The 26,354-nt window shown below is 43.3% G+C and overlaps 1 protein-coding gene across 1 annotated transcript in view; it reads right to left on the reverse strand.

The window, feature by feature from the left end:
• The window catches only part of LOC126474288 (Kv channel-interacting protein 4-like), a 127,860-nt gene that overhangs the window by 84,683 nt on the left and 16,823 nt on the right, over positions 1 to 26,354 (reverse strand). Inside the window, exons 2-3 of the mRNA XM_050101752.1 lie at positions 21,121 to 21,318; positions 8 to 146 (exon numbers count right to left, since the gene is read on the reverse strand). Coding sequence (XP_049957709.1) covers positions 8 to 146; positions 21,121 to 21,318 — 337 coding nt within the window. The remainder of the gene's footprint in view (positions 1 to 7; positions 147 to 21,120; positions 21,319 to 26,354) is intronic.

Genomic DNA, 26,354 nt, shown 5'->3' on the forward strand with positions numbered 1-26,354 from the left:
TACTTACGAAAAGACCCATCTGAGGCGCTCGTGCAGCGTGCCCTTCATGACGACGGACAGACCCAGCATGAGGTCGCCGAAGGTGACGGTCCCCGTGTGACTGCGGTCCAGCGCGGCGAACACGTAGTGCGCGTACTGGCTGGAGTCTGGAACACAGGGGCGCACACGGCGCTCATAAGGCAGCGGCAGTGGCGGCGGACTGATCAGAAGACCTCACTACCCGTGAGGCCATTTTCTAGGATGGCCTTCGGCTGTGCGTCTGAGGTATGACTTGTGAGGTTAATTTATTGAGGTTCTAATAATTGTACCACACTGGCCTATAACGACCTTGCTTAAAATGAAAATACCTATTAGCACACCTTATACCATTCGGCATAAATACACAATCTCTGTATGCTTCCCTAAATTGACGAATTAAATCGTCCAAATTAGGCTTATAATACCACAATTCTTCTAAAACAATAACAGCTGCTGAATAATTAATCGTGAAGCCATAGAATGTTATAGCTAATTCATCAATCCTCTGTTGACTGTTGGGAACAAGGGAAGCCAGGCGTAGGTCGTCCGGATAATTTCGGATATGGTCCCAGTTGGCATAAAAAAACTCCAACGCAGACGTTAGCTGTAAACAATAACCTTTATTCAGAAAGTAACAGTACCTTTCCTCTTAAAAAATGTCATATACACTCTATTTCTTATAACATAGGTTACATATTTAACTTCGCTCTGAACATTGTCTGACTTCTCAGGTTCGTCTCCAGCTATTTGAAGTCCAATATAAAATGGATTAGTACCTTGAAACAGGTGATTCTTAACTTTACATTCCTTCTCTAGATCTGTCCAGGATTTAACTTTAGACATATCTGCACTAGTTTCGGGTTTAGAATATGTTACAAACTTAAATCTATTCTTCCTAGTATATCTACGCCATGTAACACCTGTAGAACGTTGCGGATTAAGGTCAAATGCAACCATTTTATTAGTACAAGCTATACGCACTTTCTCTAGTGGTCCCTGATCTTCAAATATATTCTTATTAGCTTTATCATCCAAAGTTAGTCGCTCAGTCCTAACATTAATTCTATGAACATATGTTACCACCTTATTCATAATTACAGAGGCACACTTATTACCAAAAAAACTTAAATTCATCTGTTATGTCATAATGCTGAAGCCTTGCAAAATTCTTTGCCGTCTCGTCATGTTTTTCAACGGCGGCCATTTTACCATATTCAAACCTAACACCATCGGTCTGTGTGAATTCCGTACGCCATCTACACATACGACCAAATATAGGCCTAGTCAGATTCTTCCCTCGGCGTATTCAACGCCTCGGGGGTGCAGCGCGAAACTTCCGGTACATCCTCATCCGACGATATACAGACAATTTCCTGCAGGGTTTCCACGTCCGACGTGTCCGACGCATCCACATCCTCCTTCAATGAAGAACATTGTACAATATGACAATCTGCATGTACGACCTCCAAACGTGAAATTAGAGCTTCATCTCCAATACTAAACTCATTCGATACAAATATTACCAAGCCACGGTGTTTAATAACCATTCCAGGTTTATTTTTAACATTAACAGTAACTGGTCGCCCTTCCACAATACGCTTCAATATAGATGCATATTTCTGGCACCTGGACCACTCAAATTCTTCAAAAACAATAACATTATGAACACGTGCATCATACCCACCAAATCCGAATTCGAAACAAAAAGGCAAATACACATGCTGCTTTCTAGACAAAACCTTTTCAATCAATGTTGACTTGCCGATATTTGTATCGCCAAATAAGTACAACTGTTTTTTACGAACCTCCGTGGACCGAAAGGCCTTGTTATACCACCGTACCACGCGGGCCGCCCGGCCATTGTAATTAAGATGACACTCGCTCAAAGACTGCACAACCAATCGATTAGCCTGAAATGAAACAAAATACTTTTCAATAAAACGAACAAATAATTATGTGTGTATAAGTTCTTCGAAAATTTTGTTTTTGGTGATGTGCCGTACTGGGTTGTAAATGTTAGGACAATATTTTCACTCATAATATATATCTTCCACACCTCTAGGTCATGTTCTATTTGTTGAAGTTACCACTTTCCTGCCACAGAACAAATGTATCTACTTTTAGGAGGCAAATTTTTAAAATAATGCATTCTACAGTCACAGTTTTGTATTTAATGAAAGCTTCAAGTGAAATAGAGCATACATAGTGTCTTTACAGAAAGAATTACATTTTCGACGTGCTGCGTGAGCGACTGGTGCTTCCCGAAACCGGAATTCTGTCTAGGGAACCAGCATGTTCTCCTGCACGTGCACTGCGAGTAAGTGTCGCGGACACAGGCGTCGCTACAAAAGCTGAGCGGAACACAGTTATAACAGCTACGGACAGAAGTGTAAATAAAGGCGGTCATAAGATGAAGATCAACAAATGTGAGACAACGGTAATGAAACGTAGTCGAGCAAAATCAGGTGACGTTGGAGAATGTAGGTTAGGAAATCCAACACTCAGACATGGTAATTGGATGTCTCTATAGGCCCCCTGGCTCAGCAGCTGTTGTGGCTGAGCACCTGAAGGACAATTCGGAAAATCCATAATGAGTTTTTCACTCTGCAGCGGAGTGTGCGCTGATATGAAACTTCCTGCAACATTAAAACTGTGTGCATAGTTCTATTATGTTAGACAGAATATTACTGAAAGGACAGGGCAGAGCACTTGCCCGCGAAAGGTAAAGGTCCCGAGTTTGAGTCTTAGTCTGGCACACAGTTTTAATCTGCCAGGAAGTTTCATATCAGCGCACACTCAGCTGCAGAGTGAAAATCTCATTCTGGAAACATCCACCAGGCTGTGACTAAGCCATGCCTCCGCAGTATCCTTTCTTTCAGGAGTGCTGCTTCTGCAAGGTTCGCAAGAGAGCTTCTGTAAAGTTTGGAAGGTAGGAGACGAGATCCTGCCAGAAGTAAAGCTGTGAGTACCGGGCGTGAGTCGTGCTTCGGTAGCTCAGATGGTAGAGCACTTGCCCGCGAAAGGTAAAGGTCCCGAGTTCGAGTCTCGGTCGGGCACACAGTTTTAATCTGCCAGGAAGTTTCAATTTGGAAATTATTTCGAGTAGATTTCCCCACCATGTTATAGTTCTGGGTTGAGATTTTAATCTTCCGGATGTAGACTGGGAGACTCAAACGTTCATACCGGGTGGCAGGGAAAAAGAATCCAGTGACATTTTTTAAAGTGCTTTATCTGAAAACTACCATGAGCAATTAAACAGAGAACCGACTCGTGGCGATAACATATTAGACCTTCTGGTGAGCCGGTCTGGTTGGCCGAGCGGCTGTAGGCGCTACAGTCTGGAACCGCGCGACCGCTACGGTCGCAGGTTCGAATCCTGCCTCGTGCATGGATGTGTGTGCTGTCCTTAGGTTAATTACGTTTAAGTATTTCTAGGGGACTGATGACCTCAGTAGTTAAGTTCCATAGTGCTCAGAGCAATTTGAACCATTTGAACCTTCTGGTGACAAACAGACCCGAACTATTTGAAACAGTTAACGCAGAACAGGGAATCAGCGATCATAAAGCGGTTACTGCATCGATGATTTCAGCCGTAAATAGAAATATTAAGAAAGGTAGCAAGATTTTTCTGTTTAGCAAAAGTTTGGTCTCAAGTACAGATAGTGTTGAGGATCAGTGGACAAAGTTCAAAACCGTCGTACAATATGCGTTAGATGAGTATGTGCCAAGCAAGATCGTAAAAGATGGAAAAGAGCCACCGTGGTACAACAACCGAGTTAGAAAACTGCTACGGAAGCAAAGGGAACTTAACAGCAAACATAAACATAGCCAAAGCCTTGCAGACAAACAAAAATTACGCGAAGCGAAATGTAGTCTGAGGAGGGCTATGCGAGACGCGTTTAATGAATTTGAAAGTAAAGTTCTATGTACTGACTTGGCAGAAAATCCTAAGAAATTTTGGACATATGTCAAAGCGGTAGGTAGATCAAAACAACACTCTGTGACGAAAATTGTACTGAAACAGAGGATGACAGACTAAAGGCTGAAATACTAAATGTCTTTTTCCAAAACTGTTTCACACAGGAAGACTGCTCTGCAGTTCCTTCTCTAGACTGTCGCACAGACGACAAAGTGGTAGATACCGAAATAGACGACAGAGGGTTAGAGAAACAAATAAAATTGCTCAATAGAGGAAAGGCCGCTGGACCTGATGGGATACCAGTTCGATTTTGCACTGAGTACGCAAAGGAACTTGCCCCCCTTCTTGCAGCGGTGTACCGTAGATCTCTAGAAGAGCGCAGCGTTCCAAAGGATTGGAAAAGGGCACAGGTCATCCCCGTTTTCAAGAATGGTTGTCGAACAGATGTGCAGAACTATAGACTTATATCTCTAACGTCAATCAGTTGTAGAATTTTGAAACACGTATTATGTTCGAGTATAATGACTTTTCTGGAGACTAGAAATCTACTCTGTAGGAATCAGCATGGGTTTAGAGAAAGACGATCGTGTGAAACCCAGCTTGCGCTATTCGTCCACGAGACTCAGAGGGCCATAGACAGGGGTTCCCAGATAGATGCCGGGTTTCTTGACTTCCGCAAGGCGTTCGATACACTTTCCTACAGTCGGTTAATGAACAAAGTAAGAGCATATGGACTATCAGACCAGTCGTGTGATTGGATTGAAGAGTTGCTAGATAACAGAACGCAGCATGTCATTCTCAATGGAGGGAAGTCTTCCGAAGTAAGAATGATTTCAGGTGTGCCGCAGGGGAGTGTCTAGGACCGTTGCTATTCACAATATACATAAACGACCTGGTGGATAACATCGGAAGTTAATTGAGGCTTTTTGCGGATGATGCTGTGGTATATCGAGAGGTTGTAACAATGGAAAATTGTACTAATATGCAGAAGGATCTGCAACGAACTGACGCATGGTGCAGGGAACAATTGAAGCTCAATGTAGACAAGTGTAATGTGCTGCGAATACATAGAAAGAAAGATCCTTTATCATTTAGCTACAATATAGCAGGTCAGCAACTGGAAGCAGTTAATTCAATAAATTATCTGGGAGTACGCATTAGGAGTGATTTAAAATGGAATGATCATATAAAGTTGATCGTCGGTAAAGCAGATTCCAGACTGAGATTCATTGGAAGAATCCTAAGGAAATGCAATCCGAAAACAAAGGAAGTAGGTTACGGTCCACTTGTTCGCCCACTGCTTGAATATTGCTCACCAGTGTGGGATCCGTACCAGATAGGGTTGATAGAAGAGATAGAGAAGATCCAACGGAGAGCAGCGCGCTTCGTTACAGGATCATTTAGTAATCGCGAAAGCGTTACGGAGATGATAGATAAACTCCAGTGGAAGACTCTGCAGGAGAGACGCTCAGTAGCTCGGTACGGGCTTTTGTTGAAGTTTCGATAACATACCATCACCGAGGAGTCAAGCGCTATATTGTTCCCTCCTACGTATATCTCGCGAAGAGACCATGTGGATAAAATCAGAGAGATTAGAGCCCACACAGATGCATACCGACAACCTTTCTTTCCACGAACAATACGCGACTGGAATAGAAAGGAGAACTGCACACACCGTCGGGTGGCTTGCGGAGTATGGATGTAGATGTAGATGTAGAAGTGTAAATAAAGGAGGCTATACGATGATAGTAGTGGTAAGTTTCTATGGGACCAAACTGCTGAGCTCATCGGTCTATAAGACTGACATAAAAAAAATGTGGAAAAGGGGTAATAAAACGCAGACGAGTCAAATCAGGTGATTCTGGAGAATATGGGCTAGGAAATGCTACACTAAAAGAAATAGACGACTTCTGGTATTATGGCTACAAAATAAAGTGACGATGGCCAAAATATATAGATACAAAATACACAGTGGCAAAAGCAAGAAATGAATTTCTGAAAAAGATAAATTTATTATATTCAATTACAAATTTATATGTTATTAAGTCTTCTATGGAAGAACTTTTTTTAGATTCCTTTATTCATAACAGTGTTCATCACACATCAAAACCCACCACCTAACTAATTAGTGGGGCCTACAATTTACTACAGTGTCACATGCAGCATAATACACAGTAGTGTTTCTTAACTCTAAGGAGCAAGCTGACTAAGTTATTTGCTCTACCGGGAACTACAAGTCATGCTTACTATTCCACTCTACTTCAGTACTGCAGAGTTACAGATGTGCCAGCACGAATATACTGGGTGATCAAAAAGTCAGTATAAATTTGAAAACTGAATTAATCACGGAATAATGTAGATAGAGAGGTACAAACTGACACCCATGCTTGGAATGGCGTGGGGTTTTATTACGAGGGCAGTTCAATAAGTAATGCAACACTTTTTTTTGTGAAACAGGGGTTGTTTTATTCAGCATTGAAATACACCAGGTTATTCCCCAATCTTTTAGCTACACAACACTATTTTTCAACGTAATCTCCATTCAATGCTACGGCCTTACGCCACCTTGAAATGAGGGCCTGTATGCCTGCATGGTACCATTCCACTGGTCGATGTCGGAACCAACGTCGTACTGCATCAATAACTTCTTCATCATCCGCGTAGTGCCTCCCACGGATTGCGTCCTTTATTAGGCCAAACATATGGAAATCCGACGGTGCGAGATCGGGGCTGTAGGGTGCTTGAGGAAGAACAGGCCACTGAAGTTTTGTGAGCTCCTCTCGGGTGCGAAGACTTGTGTGAGGTCTTGCGTTGTCATGAAGAAGGAGAAGTTCGTTCAGATTTTTGTGCCTACGAACACGCTGAAGTCGTTTCTTCAATTTCTGAAGAGTAGCACAATACACTTCAGAGTTGATCGTTTGACCATGGGGAAGGACATCGAACAGAATAACCCCAGAAGACTGTAACCATGACTTTACCGGCTGAGGGTATGGCTTTAAACTTTTTCTTGGTAGGGGAGTGGGTGTGGTGCCACTCCATTGATTGCCGTTTTGTTTCAGGTTCGAAGTGATGAACCCATGTTTCATCGCCTGTAACAGTCTTTGACAAGAAATTGTCACCCTCAGCCACATGACGAGCAATCAATTCCGCACAGATGGTTCTCCTTTGCTCTTTATGGTGTTCGGTTAGACAACGAGGGACCCAGCGGGAACAAACCTTTGAATATCCCAACTGGTGAACAATTGTGACAGCACTACCAACAGAGATGTCAAGTTGAGCACTGAGTTGTTTGATGGTGATCCGTCGATCATCTCGAACGAGTGTGTTCGCACGCTCCGCCATTGCAGGAGTCACAGCTGTGCACGGCCGGCCCGCACGCGGGAGATCAGACAGTCTTGCTTGACCTTGCGGCGATGATGACACACGCTTTGCCCAACGACTCACCGTGCTTTTGTCCACTGCCAGATCACCGTAGACATTCTGCAAGCGCCTATGAATATCTGAGATGCCCTGGTTTTCCGCCAAAAGAAACTCGATCACTGCCCGTTGTTTGCAACGCACATCCGTTACAGACGCCATTTTAACAGCTCCGTACAGCGCTGCCACCTGTCGGAAGTCAATGAAACTATACGAGACGAAGCGGGAATGTTTGAAAATATTCCACAAGAAATTTCCGGTTTTTTCAACCAAAATTGGCCGAGAAAAAATGTGTTGCATTACTTATTGAACTGCCCTCATAGAACCAAAAAAATACAAACTTTCAAAAAATGTCCGACAGATTAAGCTTCATCTGATCAGAATAGCAATAATTAGCATAACAAAGTAAGACACCAAAGATGATGTTCTTTACAGGAAATGTTCAATATGTCCACCATCATTCCTCAATAATAGCTGTAGTCGAGGAATAATGTTGTGAACAGCACTGTAAAGCATGTTCCGAGTTATGGTGAGGCATTCAAATGGTTCAAATGGCTCTGAGCACTATGGGACTTAGCAGCTGGGGTCATCAGTCCCCTAGAACTTAGAACTACTTAAACCTAACTAACCTAAAGACATCACACACATCCATGCCCGAGGCAGGATTCGAACCTGCGACCGTAGCAGTCGCGCGGTTCCGGACTGAGCGCCTAGAACCGCGAGACCACCGCGGCCAGCGGTGAGGCATTGTCGTCGGATGTTGTCTTTCAGCATCACTAGAGATGTCGGTCGATCACGATACACTTTCGACTTCAGGTAACCCCACGGACTGAGGTCTGGGGACCTGGGAGGCCAAGCATGACAAAAGTGGCGGCTGAGCACACGATCATCACCAAACGGCTCGCGCAAGAGATCTTACACGCGTCTAGCAATATGGGGTGTTTTTTTTTTTGGTTATAATAAAACCACATGTCATTCCAAGCATGTGTGTCAATTTTTACCTCTCTATCTACATTATTCCGTGGTTTATTAAGTTTTCAAATTTATACTGACTTTTTGATCACCCAGTAAACCAACTTTTGTGGCAGTGCCCATCGAGCTAATCCCATGCCTCTGCCATTGGGCTAGGACGGCTGCAGGATCCGGAAATGTTAGTTTCAAAATAATCTATTTCTACTAAACTACATCTATGACTACCTATCTTAATAACCTAGTGCAATGTCCTTTGGTGTGAGACGCACCTCCCTCTGCAAGTATTTGACTGTAATGTAACCTTTTATGCAAGTTCTACGTACCAGGTAAAATGCGAGGGCTATACAGAAAGCAAGTTCCGATTGGTCGCGAAATGGAAACTGTGAAAATTCGATGGAGTTCTGCTCAGATGTAATGTATAGTGCTTCTACCAAGCCCGTCGATCTTTTCAATTCTGAGCGTATAGTGAGCACGTAAAGATGCCTAGAATATAGTGTCTCTCACCAAGTATGAGGTCCTGGTGTGAGATTTCGCCTGTTCGCTGTGCAGCCCACATAACGTAACTGTCGTGCGTTTAGTTCTTCATGATAAATCTATGTCGTACTCTGCAGGGGCAATGATGATGCTCCTGTAGCGTTTACGACAGGAAGTGTTTGATCACACACAACACAGACCGTAACTGCCTCGTCCTGAGTTTCATCTCCGCTCACATGAACATTGCTGGCTATGAAGACAACGTTTTGACACAACAACGGCATGTAGACGAGCGTAGAGAACTGGTGGAAAGCACAGGCGGTTGAATTCCATGACGAATGTATTGGAAAGTTGGAGCAACGCTACGACAAATGTCTAAATCGGAGAGGCGACTATGTAGCTAACTATAGCAAATAAAATATTTTTATTTTCACACTTGTTTCCATTTCGCGACCGATCGAAACTTACTTTCCTAATAGCCCTCGTGAAAATGGCCTGGAATGGAATAAATATTTTCTGATGCATAATGGCACAAGTTGTTCGAGATCACGTTTCCTTATTGGCTGAACCAGGCCTCATCTGAACAAATAGAAAGCTAAGTATTCAAAATGTCCGATTTCACTCAGAAACCAACAGCAGAAACGAATACGTGGAAGTTCGCCAGGGCTCTTTAAATCTTGCACAACAGTAAATTCCTCGGCATAAAGATTCTTTTTGATGATGTTCCGACGCGGCGATTTTCCCATTTGCACAGATAAACGGAGATGATACTACGCTTGACTTTGTCCCACGCTTTCCTTCATTCGAACAATGCTTTCTGATTTTAGAACTCTTTTCAGATAGTTACGGTTTTTGTCGCTTTAGAATTTATTTCGCTCAATTTTTCCGATCTTGTTTTTCACTGCAGACTTTGTTGGAGGTTTTCCCAAAACACTTCCAGTCTGAAACTATTGCACAAACAGTCCCGTAAACATTTTTCACGAATAATGCTCCGTGTAAAATACGAAAATGACCGCAACCAGTTTTATTGTAAGCATTGTTTTGTGTTGCATCCAACTAAACACGTCTGCCCGCCTCACTTACTCAATCGTAATGATAAAGTGATGAGCTCTATAAAAATTATACATGAGATGCGCATTAGTAGACATGTGACAGCAACCGATTGAGGCAACGAAATCATTGTTTCCAGCATTTTCTCTGATAGCGGTTCTATTGCCAATTCCGGGCCAATTTTAGTATGCTCACCCTACGTAACCTGCAGCGACCAGCGGAAGGTATCCTTTTGTTCTTTTCCAGAGAAATTTATTTCTTCGTATTTCCAGCAACTTAAAAAATAAAATCATGTAATAAGTTATTAATCAACAAAGTACACATCGAAAATTTTGAAACTCCTGTAAAAGCAAATATATTAAAATGCATGAGCACGCCCCCTTCTGTGTCCGCTTAGTTCAACATCCACCACGAGAATATTACACTTGATCTGCCGCTTTTTTGATTTATTTTAAGACAACTGAAAACAAGACGCAGCAGAGATAAAATTCCTCAAGTGAGAGACTAATTGATAATAAAGGATGTCTGACGAGAAAAATAAAAGTGAAAATGTTATAAAAACTATGAAACAAAAACAGTTATGTCGCAACCGGGAAAACGTGGTATGTCAAAAAGTGGAATGAAGTGGACGATAAACACATCAGGCATAAGAGAATATATGCTTCTGAAATGTGGTGCTACGGAAGTATACAGAATGTTACATCGTTAGATGCTATAACCAACGAAGAGATAGCGAAACGATTTGGAGAACACCTAAATTTACGGTACATGCATGTATAAAAGGAAGAATGGGTTGACAGCACACATTCTGAGTCAAGATTGCGTCTCAGTTTGGTAATGGACGGAAGTGAGATGGTGAGATGGGAGGGGGGGGGGGGGGGAGGGATTTTAGAGAAGAACCAACAATCGACAAAAGCAAGGATGTCCACATGGATGTAGACGTGAAACGACATGCACAACATACTTGTGTAGAGAATTGCATGAAACTAGACTTTGGAGTGAAGACTATCAGAAGACCACAACATAAACAAAGTATTAAATGAACAACCTCATCTCGTTCGCGATGGAGTGTGGTTTGGGAACTACGACTGTTTATGATAAATAAGATAACCGTGAACTAACGTTTTTCTTTTTTCACTGAATCGAAAGACTGTGTAGGAAGACGTCCGATAAGGGCGATTCAGAACGAATCCTCTGTGTCAGAAAAGTTAAAAGAAAATTTTTACTGACCAGCGATCACTGGAAAATCTCTTGTGGTACTTAAAACATCCAGCACCAAATTAAAGTCAAATGGAAGCACTGAAGAATACGTGGAAACCAAAACTATGATCACAAATTTATTTTATTCAATGACCGGTTCAAATCGTCAGGGTGGCCATAAGATTAATCTGTCTCGTTAAACTTAATAAAAGAGGCTAGTAAAATTTATATCCGTGACTGAAATCGTCACATAATATAAACTCATGATAATATTATTACTGTCAGTTTGATCTGTCTCTCACTGTACACTCATAACTCGTCGTTGACACAATGGCTGTGTGTTTCGGATGATGATGATAATGATGATCATAACCATCGAAACCAGTTATTGAATAAAATAAATTTGTGGTCATAGGCAGCACTTGTTTCCACATATTCTCAAATACTGGATCACAGTTGCCTTCAAGGTGACCATGTATGCCCTCATCAAGAAAATGTTAAAATTTGGAACTCAAGAACTCACAGCCATTTCCACACTGGCCACATTGACAGGACATTAAATTCATATTGATCGGTATGCTTTGGTACAGAGAGAAAACCGGAAGTGTAACTTTAAAGACTAATGCAAATGTGTTATCTCTCATTGTACTGTGTCAAAACGACTTTTACTGCAGGGAAAGAACACAGTCCTGATAATAGCTGAACACTTTTCTATTCGTAGGAAGTGTATGGCGGTATAATATTTAATTAAACAGCGCTGTATACTTCTTATTGAATGGTTCGTAATGGAATGGTTAGTGGGCACTTACCGAAAATCGGCATTTTTCATTAACACGAATCATTCACAAATTTTATGTCTTCAAAATTTAATCAGTTCTCCTGTCACCATAAGTGACATTAGAAACATAGCGTCCAGTCTTCTGAGGGAATTCCAGCGTTGATCTTCACATGAAGGTTATTGTGGTATACTTTATCTGAAAGTTCTTTCCTTTAAATTTTCTTGTTTTATTCGTTGTGAGCCCTAATCAACCATTAACTATTTCACACTTGAGCTTGTTAAAGCTGTTGCACTTCGTGTGAAGAGACTTTTCTGCTTGCTTCCCCGCTAGTTGTCTTTCTTTAGAAAAGGTTAAAAAAATACTGCGGCACTGTCTTGAGGTAATGGAAGCATAATTTGTTGGAGATCGTGAGCTTTCATTTTGCGCTATCTGATTTTCATTAGAAGTTTTTGTGGGTCGCACTTTAGATGCTGCAGCCTGAATAGCAGCAATCCTGGCAACAACACTATGTGTAGATTTCACCTAAACGTGAGACTCGATCTCACAAATTTTGAACCTTTTAACTGCATAACTGACTATAGGTGCTTTCAGACATGCAGTGCTCACAAGGCGAACTCCCCATCGCACCCCCTCAGATTTAGTGGTAAGATGACCCATTGGACAGCTGGTCAAAAACTGAACACAGGTCAAACATGCAGACAGGTAGAGGGTGTACTGAACTGTGGAAAACAGAAGTTAAAATAGAAACAGTGCACGGCCCAAGATCAACATGCGCAACATAGAGCGACTCTGAATAACCGTGGTCTCGTGTTCATGTGGTCACGGTTTTCGAAGGTGGAGAGGTGGTTTCAAATATCCGTCATATCCCACACCTTTTTTTTCACGAAGTTATGAGCTGTTCGACCGGCCAATGACGTTTCTGTTCGAAGTGTTCAAATGTGTGTGGGTGTCGTGGTGTAACGTCCCATTTGCAGCAGCAACGTGTAACGGAGGGACCACCCACACGTACTTACCTCCTATTTGCTCTACACAAGTACCACATGTTACGCCTCTTGCGTTCCGTTTTGGAAGTCTTGACGCTTGAGTACCTTCGTTTTAACATAGTTCGCACCCGCTTATTTGTTGTTTCCATTTCTGTGAGAGGTCTGTGAGGCATCTCGCCTGCTCTCGCTGCTCATCACATTTACTTGTGACGGCAATACATTCTTACCACGTGACTAGTATATTAAACCAATGTATAGTATGGAGATTTGGACACTGTCCAACAACACCGTGAACACACAACAACAACGCCGTGGTTCTTGCGAGTCGCTCGATGTAGCAGATCTTGAACCTGGGCCTTTTACTATTTCTATTTTGCTTATTTTTCACAGTTTAGTACACATTCTTCTTGTTTTCATGTTTGACCTGTGCTCAGTTTTTGACGGGCTATTCACACTCGGCCATGTTACCACTATCCCTTGGGGACAGGTGGGGAGGGGGGTGAGAAGGTGGGTTTCTCTTGTCAGCAATAGATGAACTCGCCAACTTGCTCCAGACGATTACTTTATAAGTCTTTGATTTTTGGAGTAGGATTAATAAGAACAAAACTGGGGACCTTAAAGCGCGTATTGTTTACTATAGTTACTAACAGCAGAGAATTGTAAAATCTTAACAGTTATTTCACAAAAGTTTTATGTTGAAGACCTCGAAAATTGTAACAGGTCTGGCAATATATAAAACAATTACACTGAAGCGCCAAATAAACTGGTATAGGCATACGTATTCAAATACAGAGATATGTTAACAGGAAAAATGCGGCGATGAGGTCGGCAACGCCTACATAATACAACAAATGGCCGGTGCAGTTTTTAGATCGGTTACTGCTGCTACAATGGCAGGTTATCAAGACTTAAGTCAGTGTTAGTCTGCGCACGAGCGATGAAATACAGTCTCTCCGAGGTAGCGATGAATTGAGAGTTTTCCGTTGCGACCATTTGAAAAGTGTACCGTGAATATCAGGAATCCAGTAAAACATCAAATCTCCGATGTCGGTGCGGTCGAAAAAAGATCCTACAAGAACGCGACCAACGACGACTGAAGAGAATCGTTCAACGTGACAGAAGTGCAACCCTTCCGCAAATTGCTGCAGATTTCAATGCTGGGGCATCAACAAGTGTGAGCGTGCGTACCATTCAACAAAAGATCATCGAAATGGGTTTCCGGAGTCGAAGGTCGACTGGTCTGCTGTTGATGACTACACGACACAAAGCTTTACCCCTCACCTGGGCCCGTCAACACCGATTATGGACTGTGGATGACTGGAAACATGTTGCCTGGTCGGACGTGTCTCGTTTCAAATTGTATCGAGCGGATGGACGAGTGCGGGTATGGAGACAGCCTCATGAATCCATGGACCCTGCATGTGAGCAGGGGACTGTTGAAGCTGGTGGAGACTCTGTAATGGTGTGGGGCGTGTGCTGTTGCAGTGATATGGGACGCGTGATACGTCTACATGTGACTCTGCCAGGTGACACGTACGTAAGCATCCTATGTGATCACCTCCATCCATTCATGTCCATTGTGAATTCCGACGGACTTGTGTAATTCCAGCAGTACAATGCGAGACCCCACACATCCAGGAGTGGCTCCAGGAACACTCTTCTGAATTTAAACACTTCCGTTGGCCACCAAACTCCCCAGACATGAACATTATTGAGCATATCTGGGATAGCTTGCAACGTGCTATTTAGAAGAGGTCTCCACCGATCGTACTCTTGCGGATTTATGGAGAGCCTTGGAGGATTCATGGTGTCAGTTCCCTCCAGCACTACTTCAGACATTAGCCGAGTCAATGCCACGGCGTGTTGCGACATTTCAGCGTGTTCGCGTGGGCCCTACACGGTATTAGGCAAGTGTAGCAGTTTCTTTGACTTTTCAGTGCATTTAACATATTCTGAACTGGCAGCAGTTGATTCACTGTACGAGTTTTTAGAGTCGCTGCGTATGGTGATGCTACCAGGAACGTATATGTCAACATTAAACCAAGTGTTTAGTCATCTAACTCGCTTGCCAACTGTTCCCGATGTCCTGTATACAAAGAAACGGTGGAAAATAAACGAACGTAGGAAGTAGATAAAATGTACTAGGGATGCGTTGTTATGTCTGCTGACTGCTTGGACATGAAGGAAAAGAGAACAATAATGGGAATGTGAGAATTAGCACCGTTCAAATTGGCACAAGAGTAAGGTAGTAATCACAACACTAACAGAAATAATGGTTACACTTATATTGATCCCCAAAAATCTATATTTTCTTTATTTTCTACTTCTCATGACGCGTTTCGGTATCACCATGATCAGATCAATGGTATAAAATTGCAACGTAAGACAAAGAAAAGAAAAGACAGAAATGAAAACAGAACGGCTTTCAAAGTTTCAAAAGTGTTTCACTGTCCATATGTATTTATTTTTCGCCTTACATCCACTATTAAAGGATTATAATACCAACAGATTACTGTATATTGCGTGATTAATCGACATCTGAGTTACTGACAAGGAGAAAATGATGAATCGAAACTATAGAACTGATATCATAAGAGATTTGTTGTTTCGGCCCTGAAATGAAAAATAGGGTCAGAGATGATGAAAAAAATATTACGATACACTGTTGTAGTAAGTAGTTGTAATAAAATCCTCTGATTCTAGAAGTAAAATTTGTTTTGAAATTGAAAAAGCTATGGGAATAGAAAGGAAATTGTCACCTCAGATAAAGAGAAGTAAGTAAGGCCGTTGACAGTTTAAATGGCAAATCTCATCTTTGGTATTAACGGGATCACTGACTTTTTTTACGTCAATCATCTGATGTTTGATGCGGTCCGCCGTTAATTCCTCTCCTGAGCCACCCTCTTCATCTCAGAATAGCACTTGCACCATATGTCTTCAATTTTTTTCTACATACATTCCAGTTTCTTTTATCCCCTATAGTTTGCTACCTTCTATAGCTCCCTTAAGCGCTACAAAAGTTATTCCACAATATCTTTATCACGTGACCTTTCTTGATGTCACTTCTTGTTGTCTTTGTTTTCCATGTATTCCTTGCTTCAGCGATTCTGCAGAGAACCTCTTCATTCATTATTTTATGTTCACCCAATTTTTAACATCCTTCCACAGCTACGGCTCTCAAACTCTGCGATTCTCTTCTTTTCATATTTTCCGACTGCATAGAGGAGAGCTACGCAAAAGGGAGCGGCAGCCCCTCGGTCATGTCGGGCCCGCGTGCAGTCTACATGGCTCCTGCATGCCTCAGCATCGCAAGCCCTACATGTCGCAGTCACGATCGGCCACCAGCCGGCATCACCAGAGCTGGCACAGGCTGCCACTTCCGAGTGACCTACTTGCATCCGCACAACACGTGACAGGAAAATACACCGAAGCGCCAAAGAAAGTGGTATAGACATGCGCGTTTAAATACAGATATATGTAGACAATCAGAACCAGTTGTTGTTGTCGGCAACGCCTTTATAAGACAACAAGTGTCTGGTGCAGTTGTTAGATCGGCTACTGCTGCTACAATGGCAGGTTATCAAGATTTCAGTGAAACTTCCTGGCAGATTAAAAGTGTGTGCCCGACCGAGACTCCAACTCGGGAGCTTTGCCTTTCGCGGGCAAGTGCTGTACCATCTGAGCTACCGAAGCACGACTCACGCCCGGTACTCACAGCTTTACTTCTGCCAGTACCTCGTCTCCTACCTTCCAAACTTTACAGAAGTTCTCCTGCGAACCTTGCTAGTTCTGCAAGTTTCGCAGGAGAACTTCTGTAAAGTTTGGAAGGTAGGAGATGGATACTGGCAGAAGTAAAGCTGTGAGTACCGGGCGTGAGTCGTGCTTCGGTAGCTCAGATGGTAGAGCACTTGCCCGCGAAAGGCAAAGGTCCCGAGTTCGAGTCTCGGTCGGGCAAACAGTTTTAATCTGCCAGGAAGTTTCATATCAGCGCACACTCCTCTGCAGAGTGAAAATCTCATTCTGAAGATTTCAGTGAGTTTGAACGTAGTGACGTGGTGATGTAGGCGGCGCACGGGTGACAAACCATCTCCGACGTAGCGATAAAGTGGGGATTTTCCAGTACGGCAATATCAACAATCACGTAAAACATCAAAACTCCGACATCGCTGCGGCTGGAAAAAGATCCTGTAAGAACGGAGCAACGAAGACTGAAAAGGATCGTTCAGAGTGACAGAAGTGCAATCCTTCCGCAAATCGCTGCAGATTTCTATGCTGGGCCATCAACAAGGGTCAGCGTGCGAACCATTCAACGAAACATCATCGATATGGGCTTTCGGAGTCGAAGGCCCACTCGTGTACCCTTGACGACTCACGACACAAAGCTTGACGCCTCTCCTGATCCCGTCAACACCGACATTGGACTATTGATGATCGGAAACATGTTGCATGGTCGAACGAGTCTCATTTCAAATTGTTTCCAGTGGACGGACGTGTACGAATATGGAGACAACGTCATGAATCCATGGACCCTGCATGTCAGCAGGGGACTGTTCAAGCCGGTGGTGGCTCTGTAATGGTGCGGGGCGAGTGCAGGTGGAATGATACGGGACCCCTGATACGTCTAGATACAACTCTGACAAGTAACGCGTACGTAAGCATCCTGTATGATCATCTGCATCCTTTCATGTCGATTGGGCATTCCGACGGACTTGAACAATCCAGCAGGACAATGCGACCTCCCACAAGTCCAGATTTGCTACAGAGTGGCTACTTCCGTAGGCCACCAAACTCCCCAGGCGAATATTATTGAGCATATCAGGGATGCTTTGCAACGTGCTCTTCAGAAGACCATCCCTCGTAGTCTTATGGATTTATGGACATCCATGTAGGATTCATGGTGTCAGTTTCCTTCAGCACTACTTCAGAGATTAGCCGAGTCCATGCCACGGCCTTTTGCGCCATTTTAGCGCGCTCGCAGAGGCCCTACACGATATTAGGCTTTTCAGTGTAGTGTCGCAAATATTCCGCCATCGGCAGCTGTGAAGGGCGACGCACTGACTACACAAGCCAGTTCTTTCGGCTTCGAGAGTCTCTCCAGGTTTCTGGGTGGATGCTGTTCTCCTTACTGAACACTCTTGAAGCCAATAGTGGGGGCCGACGTCGCTGTTCTAGGCTTCACCGTTGCTTTCTTCTGTGATGACACGTTGTGTTAGGGATACACTTTGCTATGCCTGTGTTGGGCGTAATCAAGACGACATTCACGGGACTCAGATTATTCCCCTGCAAAGCGTATTTTTTTACGAAGCTCCTAGTGGTTTTACCACACGCTAGAAACAGCCAGGTGGCTGTAGATAGCAGCTGTGTCATTTTCTGTACCATTACCTAGTGAGACGCAGTATTTTGTGCCTTTTGTCCTTACTGTCGAAGCAGACGTATTTCGTGCTCAATAAACTTGTTAAAATCTTGCTCACTGTTTTCCCTGTGTCCCCGTATGGGACAATTCACCCAAAGTCCATGATGCACTTCTATACAGTGCTGAGCTCCAAACTTAAGTCTTTGAAATTTCTTCCTCACATTAAGGCCTACGTTTGATACTAGCAGACTTCTTTTGGCGAGAAATGCGCTCTTTGCCTGTGTTGGTCTGATTTCTACCCCCTCGTAGCTTCGTCTATCATGTCTCATTTTGCTTCGAAGGTAGCGGAATTGTGTCACTTCGACTGCTACGGATTCTCCAATTCTGATACTGCGTATTACCCGTCATCCCCTGTGACTTACACCTGTTTTCTTGAGAACTGTAGACTTTTTCACCAATTTACGTTGCCGAACATTTTTTCTGGGTTAACGGGGTCTGTTAACGTCGCTTGATTTTTCTTAAATATTTCTTCCACTATCAAGCACGTCAGAACTGCCTTGCTGGTTCCTTTACCTTTCCTAAAGCCAAACTGATTGACATATAACAGACCCTGAATTTTGTTTTCCGTTCTTCTGTTTATTGTTGTCTGCAGAAAACTGGATGAATGAGATGCGAAACTGATTGTACGATAGTTCTCGCACATATCTGCTTTTGTTATCTTCCGGATTGTGTGTATAACAGTTTTCCGAAAGTTTGGTGATACGTCTTCAGGCTAATAGATTCTACACACAAACTTGAACAGTTGTTTGGTCGCCACTTTCCCCCCAAAGATTTTAGAAATTCCGAAGGAATGTTATCTACGCTTTCCGTCTTATTTGATCGCAAGTGTTCTGAAGCACTGTTAAACAATGACTCTAATATTGGATTCCCTATGTCTTCCATATCGACCATTATGTCGTCAGTTCGTACCTCTCGTAGAGTTGTAACGCAGCAAGTTATTACGAGATGACATTCGTTGCAGTAAGCCACGCAGCCATCTAGTACGGTGGCTGCAAGATGGCTATGTGTTTTTTTTTCCTCGCTTTGCTGACAGCATAGCTGTCGCTGCCTGCCGTGAGAACTGCATAGCGTAACATTCAGTCGATACGAAGATTCATACCCTCTACGAATCTAAATAATCCATATTAGGTATATTATCAGATTTTGTTCAAATTTGGTACACAGCCTTTTGTTGTTAATGGAATGATGCTGTCAAAATTTCAGATTTTTATTTGTTATAGTTCTGGAAATAAAGAGAATTACCTAAAACTCCTAAAACCTACGCTTGTTTTTTTTAAAAGAAGTTAGGATCAATAACAGATTGACTTTGATTACCATTTGAAGCCATTCCAAAGTTATCAGTGCATAAAAATCAATTAATTAGAATTTCTTTTCAAAACTTTAGTCACTGTGCATTACGTAATACAAAAATCAGTCAAAATTATTATTTGATTATATTTCGCCGTGTGAGTCCGTGAGAATGATTGAGAGAGTGTATGTGGGACATACGTTAAAATTTAATACTTGATTTTACGTAAAACTTTGTACAAAAGGACCGTGGGAAAGTTATGTTGCAACCACGATTCAAGTGACGTATGTCGGTGTTTGTTTGCTTTTGTATAAAAGTAGCCAGAATGGAAGTTAGAGGCGGAATAGGTTTATTTATCAATTTGAAGAATATTTGGCACTTCGTTTACTTTGATTAAACGTAATACAAGAATTTGAAGTTTTGCTGACATTAATTACTACCAAATTAGTAATTGGATAAGGCAAGATTTGCCGCGAGAATGATCTGGAAGGAACGTTCTGATTGGTCGTTTAGACCAACAGGCAATGGGAATTAAGCTGTTCCCGTGCGGATAGAGAAGTGGGCATATGGGGGAGTATCTCGAAAAGAGTCGCTTGCTAGACGGTCTATGGTTAACACGATGTCAGATCGCTCCTTACGAATACTCCGTAAGATGAGGGAATAGCGAGCTAAAGTTTGGTGTTTCTAAATTAAATAGTTTGAGAGAGATGAACGTGTGAACTTTCTGGCCGTAGTAACAACTCCGCGTGGCGTGTTTCGTGCTTTGTACGGAATATTTCGGCGAGCACCTCCTACGAAGAAGACCACTGAAACGACTGAATGTTTAACTCGCAAATAGTTGTGGGTCTGTGACTGGTAGAAAGTGAAAATTAATCTGGTCGGACTTGCTAAAATTCTGGCTGCTTTTCGAGAGAATATTTGTTATACAGACAGTGAACTTGGAATAATAAATTTTCCATATTAAATACGGACTTGATAGCCATTTAATGTGTTGCAACATGAATAAAAAGCAGTGTTATTCTAATTTTAAACGCCTTTCTGCAAGTAGACTGAATATCCCGAACGCCCGATTTTTTAATCATGAACTTTCAGGAACTGACTTTCAACTAGAGTTACTCGTCCTCTGTGTGGTGGGTATTAGTTAGTGCTTTACACTGCCTAGCACGTATCTGCTACCACAGGGGGAAGGGACGTCGGAAAGAATAGTACCGAGGTAGGTAGACTTTCGATAAGTGAAAGAGAGAATGCTGACGACTGACCCCGCCCCATCGAAGAGGCGTGTTAAAAAGCGACTGTTAAGTGTCAGGAGTGCACGTGAAGCTTGCGTGAGTTTCTCCAAGATGCTGGTGAAATCCACATTTTGTCATTGTTACATCTGGTGTACGAAAGTGTTTTTTATGAGAAATATGCATTTTTAAATCGACAGGTGTTATAATTTTTCTTGCAGTTGATGACTGTTGAAATAACTGAAAACGGTCAAGAATAAATATAATGTAAGCGGCTGATACCAGATACAAATGCTTTTCTCTAAGTATCTCATAGCTGCAGCTAGTTAGTTACCTACGCACATTTCTGATCACAATCAGTAGCTTGCAGCGATACGTTACCTCCAAGCGGGAAGAACTTGGCGTAGATGCTCTTGAAGGTGGCTTCGTTGATGGCACCGCTGGGGCACTCCTGCTTGAAGGTGCGGTAGATGTAGCGGATCTCCTGGCGGGAGAACCTCGTGGTGCGGCTGATGGCCTCCAGACGGTCTGGCCGGTGTCGCTCCGGGGGAGGGCCCTCCTCCTCGTCCAGGTCCACGTCTGGAACAGACACCGCGCAACGGCCACCGTCACTACCGCAGCAGTCGATCGTCTGACCTGGTGTCTCAGTACACCAGTCTTACAGTAGCTGTCGAGAAATGCCTTTACAGCCTCAGAATCAGAATCTAGCTACTGCAAAAAAGGAAAATAAAGCTCAGTTTGCACACCACATTGCTTTTTCTTCACTAGGTGAAACGCGACTACGGAAGCCAACTTTAATCACTGATTGATTCATATTATTTGATATCCATATTTATTATTATAATGGAAGTATACGGGGTGGTCCATTGATAGTGACCGGGTGAAATATCTCACGAAATAAGCATCAAACGAGAAAACTTCAAAGAACGAAACTCGTGTAGCTTGAAGGGGCAAACCAGATGGCGCTATGGTTGGCCCACTAGATGGCGCTGCCATAGGTCAAACGAATATCAACTGCGTTTTTTTAAATAGGAACCCCCATTTTTTTATTACATATTCGTGTAGTACGGAAAGAAATAAGAATGTTTTAGTTCGACCACTTTTCTCCCTTTGAGACAGATGGCGCTGTAATAGTCACAAACGTATAAGTACGTGGTATCACATAACATTCCGCCAGTGCGGACGGTATTTGCTTCGTGATACATTACCCGTGTTAAAATGGACCCTTTACCAATTGCGGAAAAGGTCGATATCGTGTTGATGTATGGCTATTGTGATCAAAATGCCCAACGGGCGTGTGCTACGTATGCTGCTCGGTATCCTGGACGACATCATCCAAGTGTCCGGACCATTCGCCGGATAGTTACGTTATTTAAGGACACAGGAAGTGTTCAGCCACATGTGAAACGTCAGCCACGACCTGCAACAAATGATGATGCACAAGTAGACGTTTCAGCTGCCGTCGCGGTTAATCCGCACAACAGCAGCAGACAAATTGCGCGAGAATCGGGAATATCAAAAACGTCGGTGCTGAGAACGCTACATCAACATCGATTGTCCATTATAATTATCCGGGCTGTTATGCCGTGGTCGCTTGATGAATTCTGAGGTGATTCCCAACGTTTCGTCTCCGACTGCGGGAGACATCTTCAAGGGGGTCCGTAGCTTGATGGAAGGTCCAACACACACACTGGCTCGCTACTGACTGCCGCTAAATTCCGTGTCCGCGCGCCCCCGCGCCGCAGCGTGACGTCACGTGTTTTGAAAACGTCAGTGCAATTGGCCGTTGTCCGTCGCCGTCGATCGCCGTTGCCATCACCCAGTAGTGGACGAGTGGTACGCATCTTCTTCAACACCGGCATCCATATACCGTTTACTTTGACGCCCTCCTCCTTTCGGTTGAAATTATTTGGGTGTTTAGCGATTTCGATTGCCTCCCTGTAGAGCCTTTCGTAGTATCCGCTCGTGACCGCTAGTACTTGCGTCTCCTCGAAACGAATATTGCGGTTCCCTGGCTGGAAAGCATGCTCCGCAACAGCTGATCGTTCCGTTTCTCCTCTTCTACAATTTCCCTTGTGCTCTTCCAAACGTTTAGAAACAGTTCTTTTGGTGGTACCCGCATATACATCACCACAGCTGCATGGGATCCTATACACTCCAGAGTTTTCCAATGGTTTGCGAGCGTCCTTGGCAGGCCTAAGGTATTCCTGTATCTTCCTGGTGGGCTTGTAAATTACGGTAATATTCCGCTTCGTCAAGATCCTCCCTATTCTTTCCGTTACATTTTTAACAAACGGCAGGAAAACCTTAGATTTTGCAGTAGCCTGTACGTCAGTATGATTTCTGCGTGGCTGCCTCAACGCACGTTTTATTTCGGCGGACAAATATCCGTTCTTCGTTAGTGCATTGTGGAGATGTTCCATCACAGCGTCGAGCAACTCAGGTTCACAAATATTTCTAGCTCTGTCCGCTAACGTCTTGATAACACCCCGCTTCTGTTGTGGGTGGTGGTTCGAATCCCGGTGCAAATAACGGTCCGTGTGCGTGGGTTTGCGGTATACTGAGTGGCCCAAACTACCATTTTCGTTTCTAAACACAAGCACATCGAGGAAATGTAGTTTGCCGTCTAGCTCCTCCTCCATAGTAAATTGAATTCTTGAGTTTATACTGTTCAGATACCAAAAGAACTGTTTCTAAACGTTTGGAAGAGCACAAGGGAAATTGTAGAAGAGGAGAAACGGAACGATCAGCTGTTGCGGAGCATGCTTTCCAGCCAGGGAACCGCAATATTCGTTTCGAGGAGACGCAAGTACTAGCGGCCACGAGCGGATACTACGAAAGGCTCTACAGGGAGGCAATCGAAATCGCTAAACACCCAAATAATTTCTACCGAAAGGAGGAGGGCGTCAAATTAAACGGTATATGGATGCCGGTGTTAAAGAAGATGTGTACCACTCGTCCACTACTGGGTGATGGCAACGGCGATCGACGGCGACGGACAGCGGCCAATTGCACTGACGTTTTCAAAACACGTGACGTCACGCCGCGGCGCGGGGGCGCGCGGACACGGAATTTAGCGGCAGTCAGTAGCGAGCCAGTGTGTGTGTTGGACCTTCCATCAAGCTACGGACCCCCTTGAAGATGTCTCGCGCAGTCGGAGACGAAACGTTGGGAATCACCTCAGAATTCATCAACCGACCACGGCATAACAGCCCGGATAATTATAATGGACATGATATTTCCGGCCGTGAAAGTTTACATTTTAGTATCAACATCGATTGCACCCGTACCACATTTCTATGCACCAGGAATTGCATGGCGACGACTATGAACGTCGTGTACAGTTCAGCCAATGTGCACAAGAGAAATTATGGGACGATGACAGATTTTTTGCACGCGTTCCATGTAGCGACGAAGCGTCATTCACCAATAGCGGTAACATAAACCGGCATAATATGCACTATTGGGCAGCGGAAAATCCACGATGGCTGCGACAAGTGGAATATCAGCGGCCTTGGCGGGTTAATGTATGGTGCGGCATTATGGGAGGAAGGATAATTGGCCCCCATTTTATCGATGGCAATCTAAATGGTGCAATGTATGCTGATTTCCTGCGTAATGTTCTACCGTTGTTACTACAAGATGTTTCAGTGCACGACAGAATAGTGATGTACTTCCAACATGGTGGATGTCCGGCACATAGCTCGCATGCAGTCGAAGCGGTATTGAATAGCATATTTCATGACAGGTGGATTGGTCGTCGAAGCACGTTCACCGGATCTGATGTCCTCCGATTTCTTTCTGTGGGGAAAGTTGAATTTGCTATCGTGATCCACCTACAACGCCTGACAACATGCGTCAGCGCATTGTCAATGCATGTGCGATCATTACGGAAGGCGAACTACTCGCTGTTGCGAGCAATGTCGTTACACGTGTTGCCAAATGCATTGAGGTTGACATACATAATTTTGAGCATTTATAGCATTAATGTGGTATTTACGCTGTAACAGCATGCGTTCTCAGAAATGATAAGTTCACATTGGAACACAATGGAACTACCGAAATAAAATGTTCAAACGTACCTACGTTTTGTATTTAAATTTAAAAAACCTACCTGTTACCAACAGTTTGTTTGAGTTTGTGAGCCATATATTTGTGGTTATTACAGCGCCATCTATAAAAAAGCGAAGAAAGTGGTCCAACTAAAACATTCGTATTTCTTTACGTACTACACGAATATGTAATAAAAAATGTGGGTTCCTATTTCTAAAAAAACGTAGTCGATATCCGTTTGACCTATGGCAGCACCGTCTACCGGGCCAACCATAGCGCCATCTTGTTTCCCCATTCAAGCTAGACAAGTTTCGTCCTTTGTTTTCGTTTGACGGTTATTTCGTGAGATATTTGGCCCTTTCACGATCAATGGACCACACTGTATATGTGGGTGTGCATGTTCCACATCTTCTCCTAAACCACTGCACCGATTTCAACAAATCTTGGCACACGTATCCCTTACCGTCAAGCAACAATTGCTGTAGGGTTAACAACCACGTACCTATCACAGTTCAGGAGCAATGAGGCAGTAAACAGTGATATGGGTGAAAAACTGCCGCATCGTGCACGATATTTAAATTTAGTGCTTCTCTGCTACTAACTCTGTTTGCAATGAATTTCGCTGACACGATCCATATACGCCGCTAAATCCACCTATAAATTATTTCATTCTATTACATATAGTTCAAGAGATTTGACGTCATAAACACTGCTATGCGTGAAAAAAATGCAGCACAATGAATAACGTTCAAATTTATTACGTCTTTGGTGCTAACAATATTCGTGACATATTTAGCAAACAGTATCCACAATTCCACGAAATTTACCTACACAAATAATCACTGTACGACACATAATTCACGAAACATGACGTCATAAGTGTGAAAAGATGCCGCATCATGAATGAAGTTATCCTTTACTATTAAGACATTCCAACAGTCGAGTCAACTTCACTCTTTGAGTACCAGTAGTTTCTGTCCGAAACAACCATTTTATTAGTTTTTTTTAAAGTACCGGTATCTTTCATATAAAACCACCGACGCTATTGGAAGACAGAGACGTCTAGAGGTACGTTGAGGTACTTCGACGAATGTTGTGCATCGCAGCAGTCACCTACAGCGTTCAAAGCAAGCAACAGCCGGCGATGACACTACGTGATCAAAAGTATCCGGACGCCTGGCTGAAAATGACTTACAAGTTCGTGGCGCCCTCCATCGGTAATGCTGCAATTCAATATGGTGTTGTCCCACCCTTAGCCTTGGTGACAGCTTCCACTCTCGCAGGCATACGTTCAGTCAGGTGTTGAAAGATTTCTTGGGGAATGGCAGCCCATTATTCACGGAGTGCTACACTGAGATGTCGGTCGGTGAGGGATGGCACAAAGTCGACGTTCCAAAACAATGATGTTCTATAGGATTCAGGACAAGACTCTGTGCAGGCCAGTCCATTACGGGGATGTTAATGTCGTGTAACCACTCCGCCACAGGCAGTGCATTATGAACAGGTGTTCGATCGTGTTGAAAGATGCAATTGCCATCCCCGAATTGATCTTCAACAGTGGG

Source organism: Schistocerca serialis, chromosome 4 (assembly GCF_023864345.2).
Source record: "Schistocerca serialis cubense isolate TAMUIC-IGC-003099 chromosome 4, iqSchSeri2.2, whole genome shotgun sequence".
Classification (NCBI taxonomy): Eukaryota; Metazoa; Arthropoda; class Insecta; order Orthoptera; family Acrididae; genus Schistocerca; species Schistocerca serialis.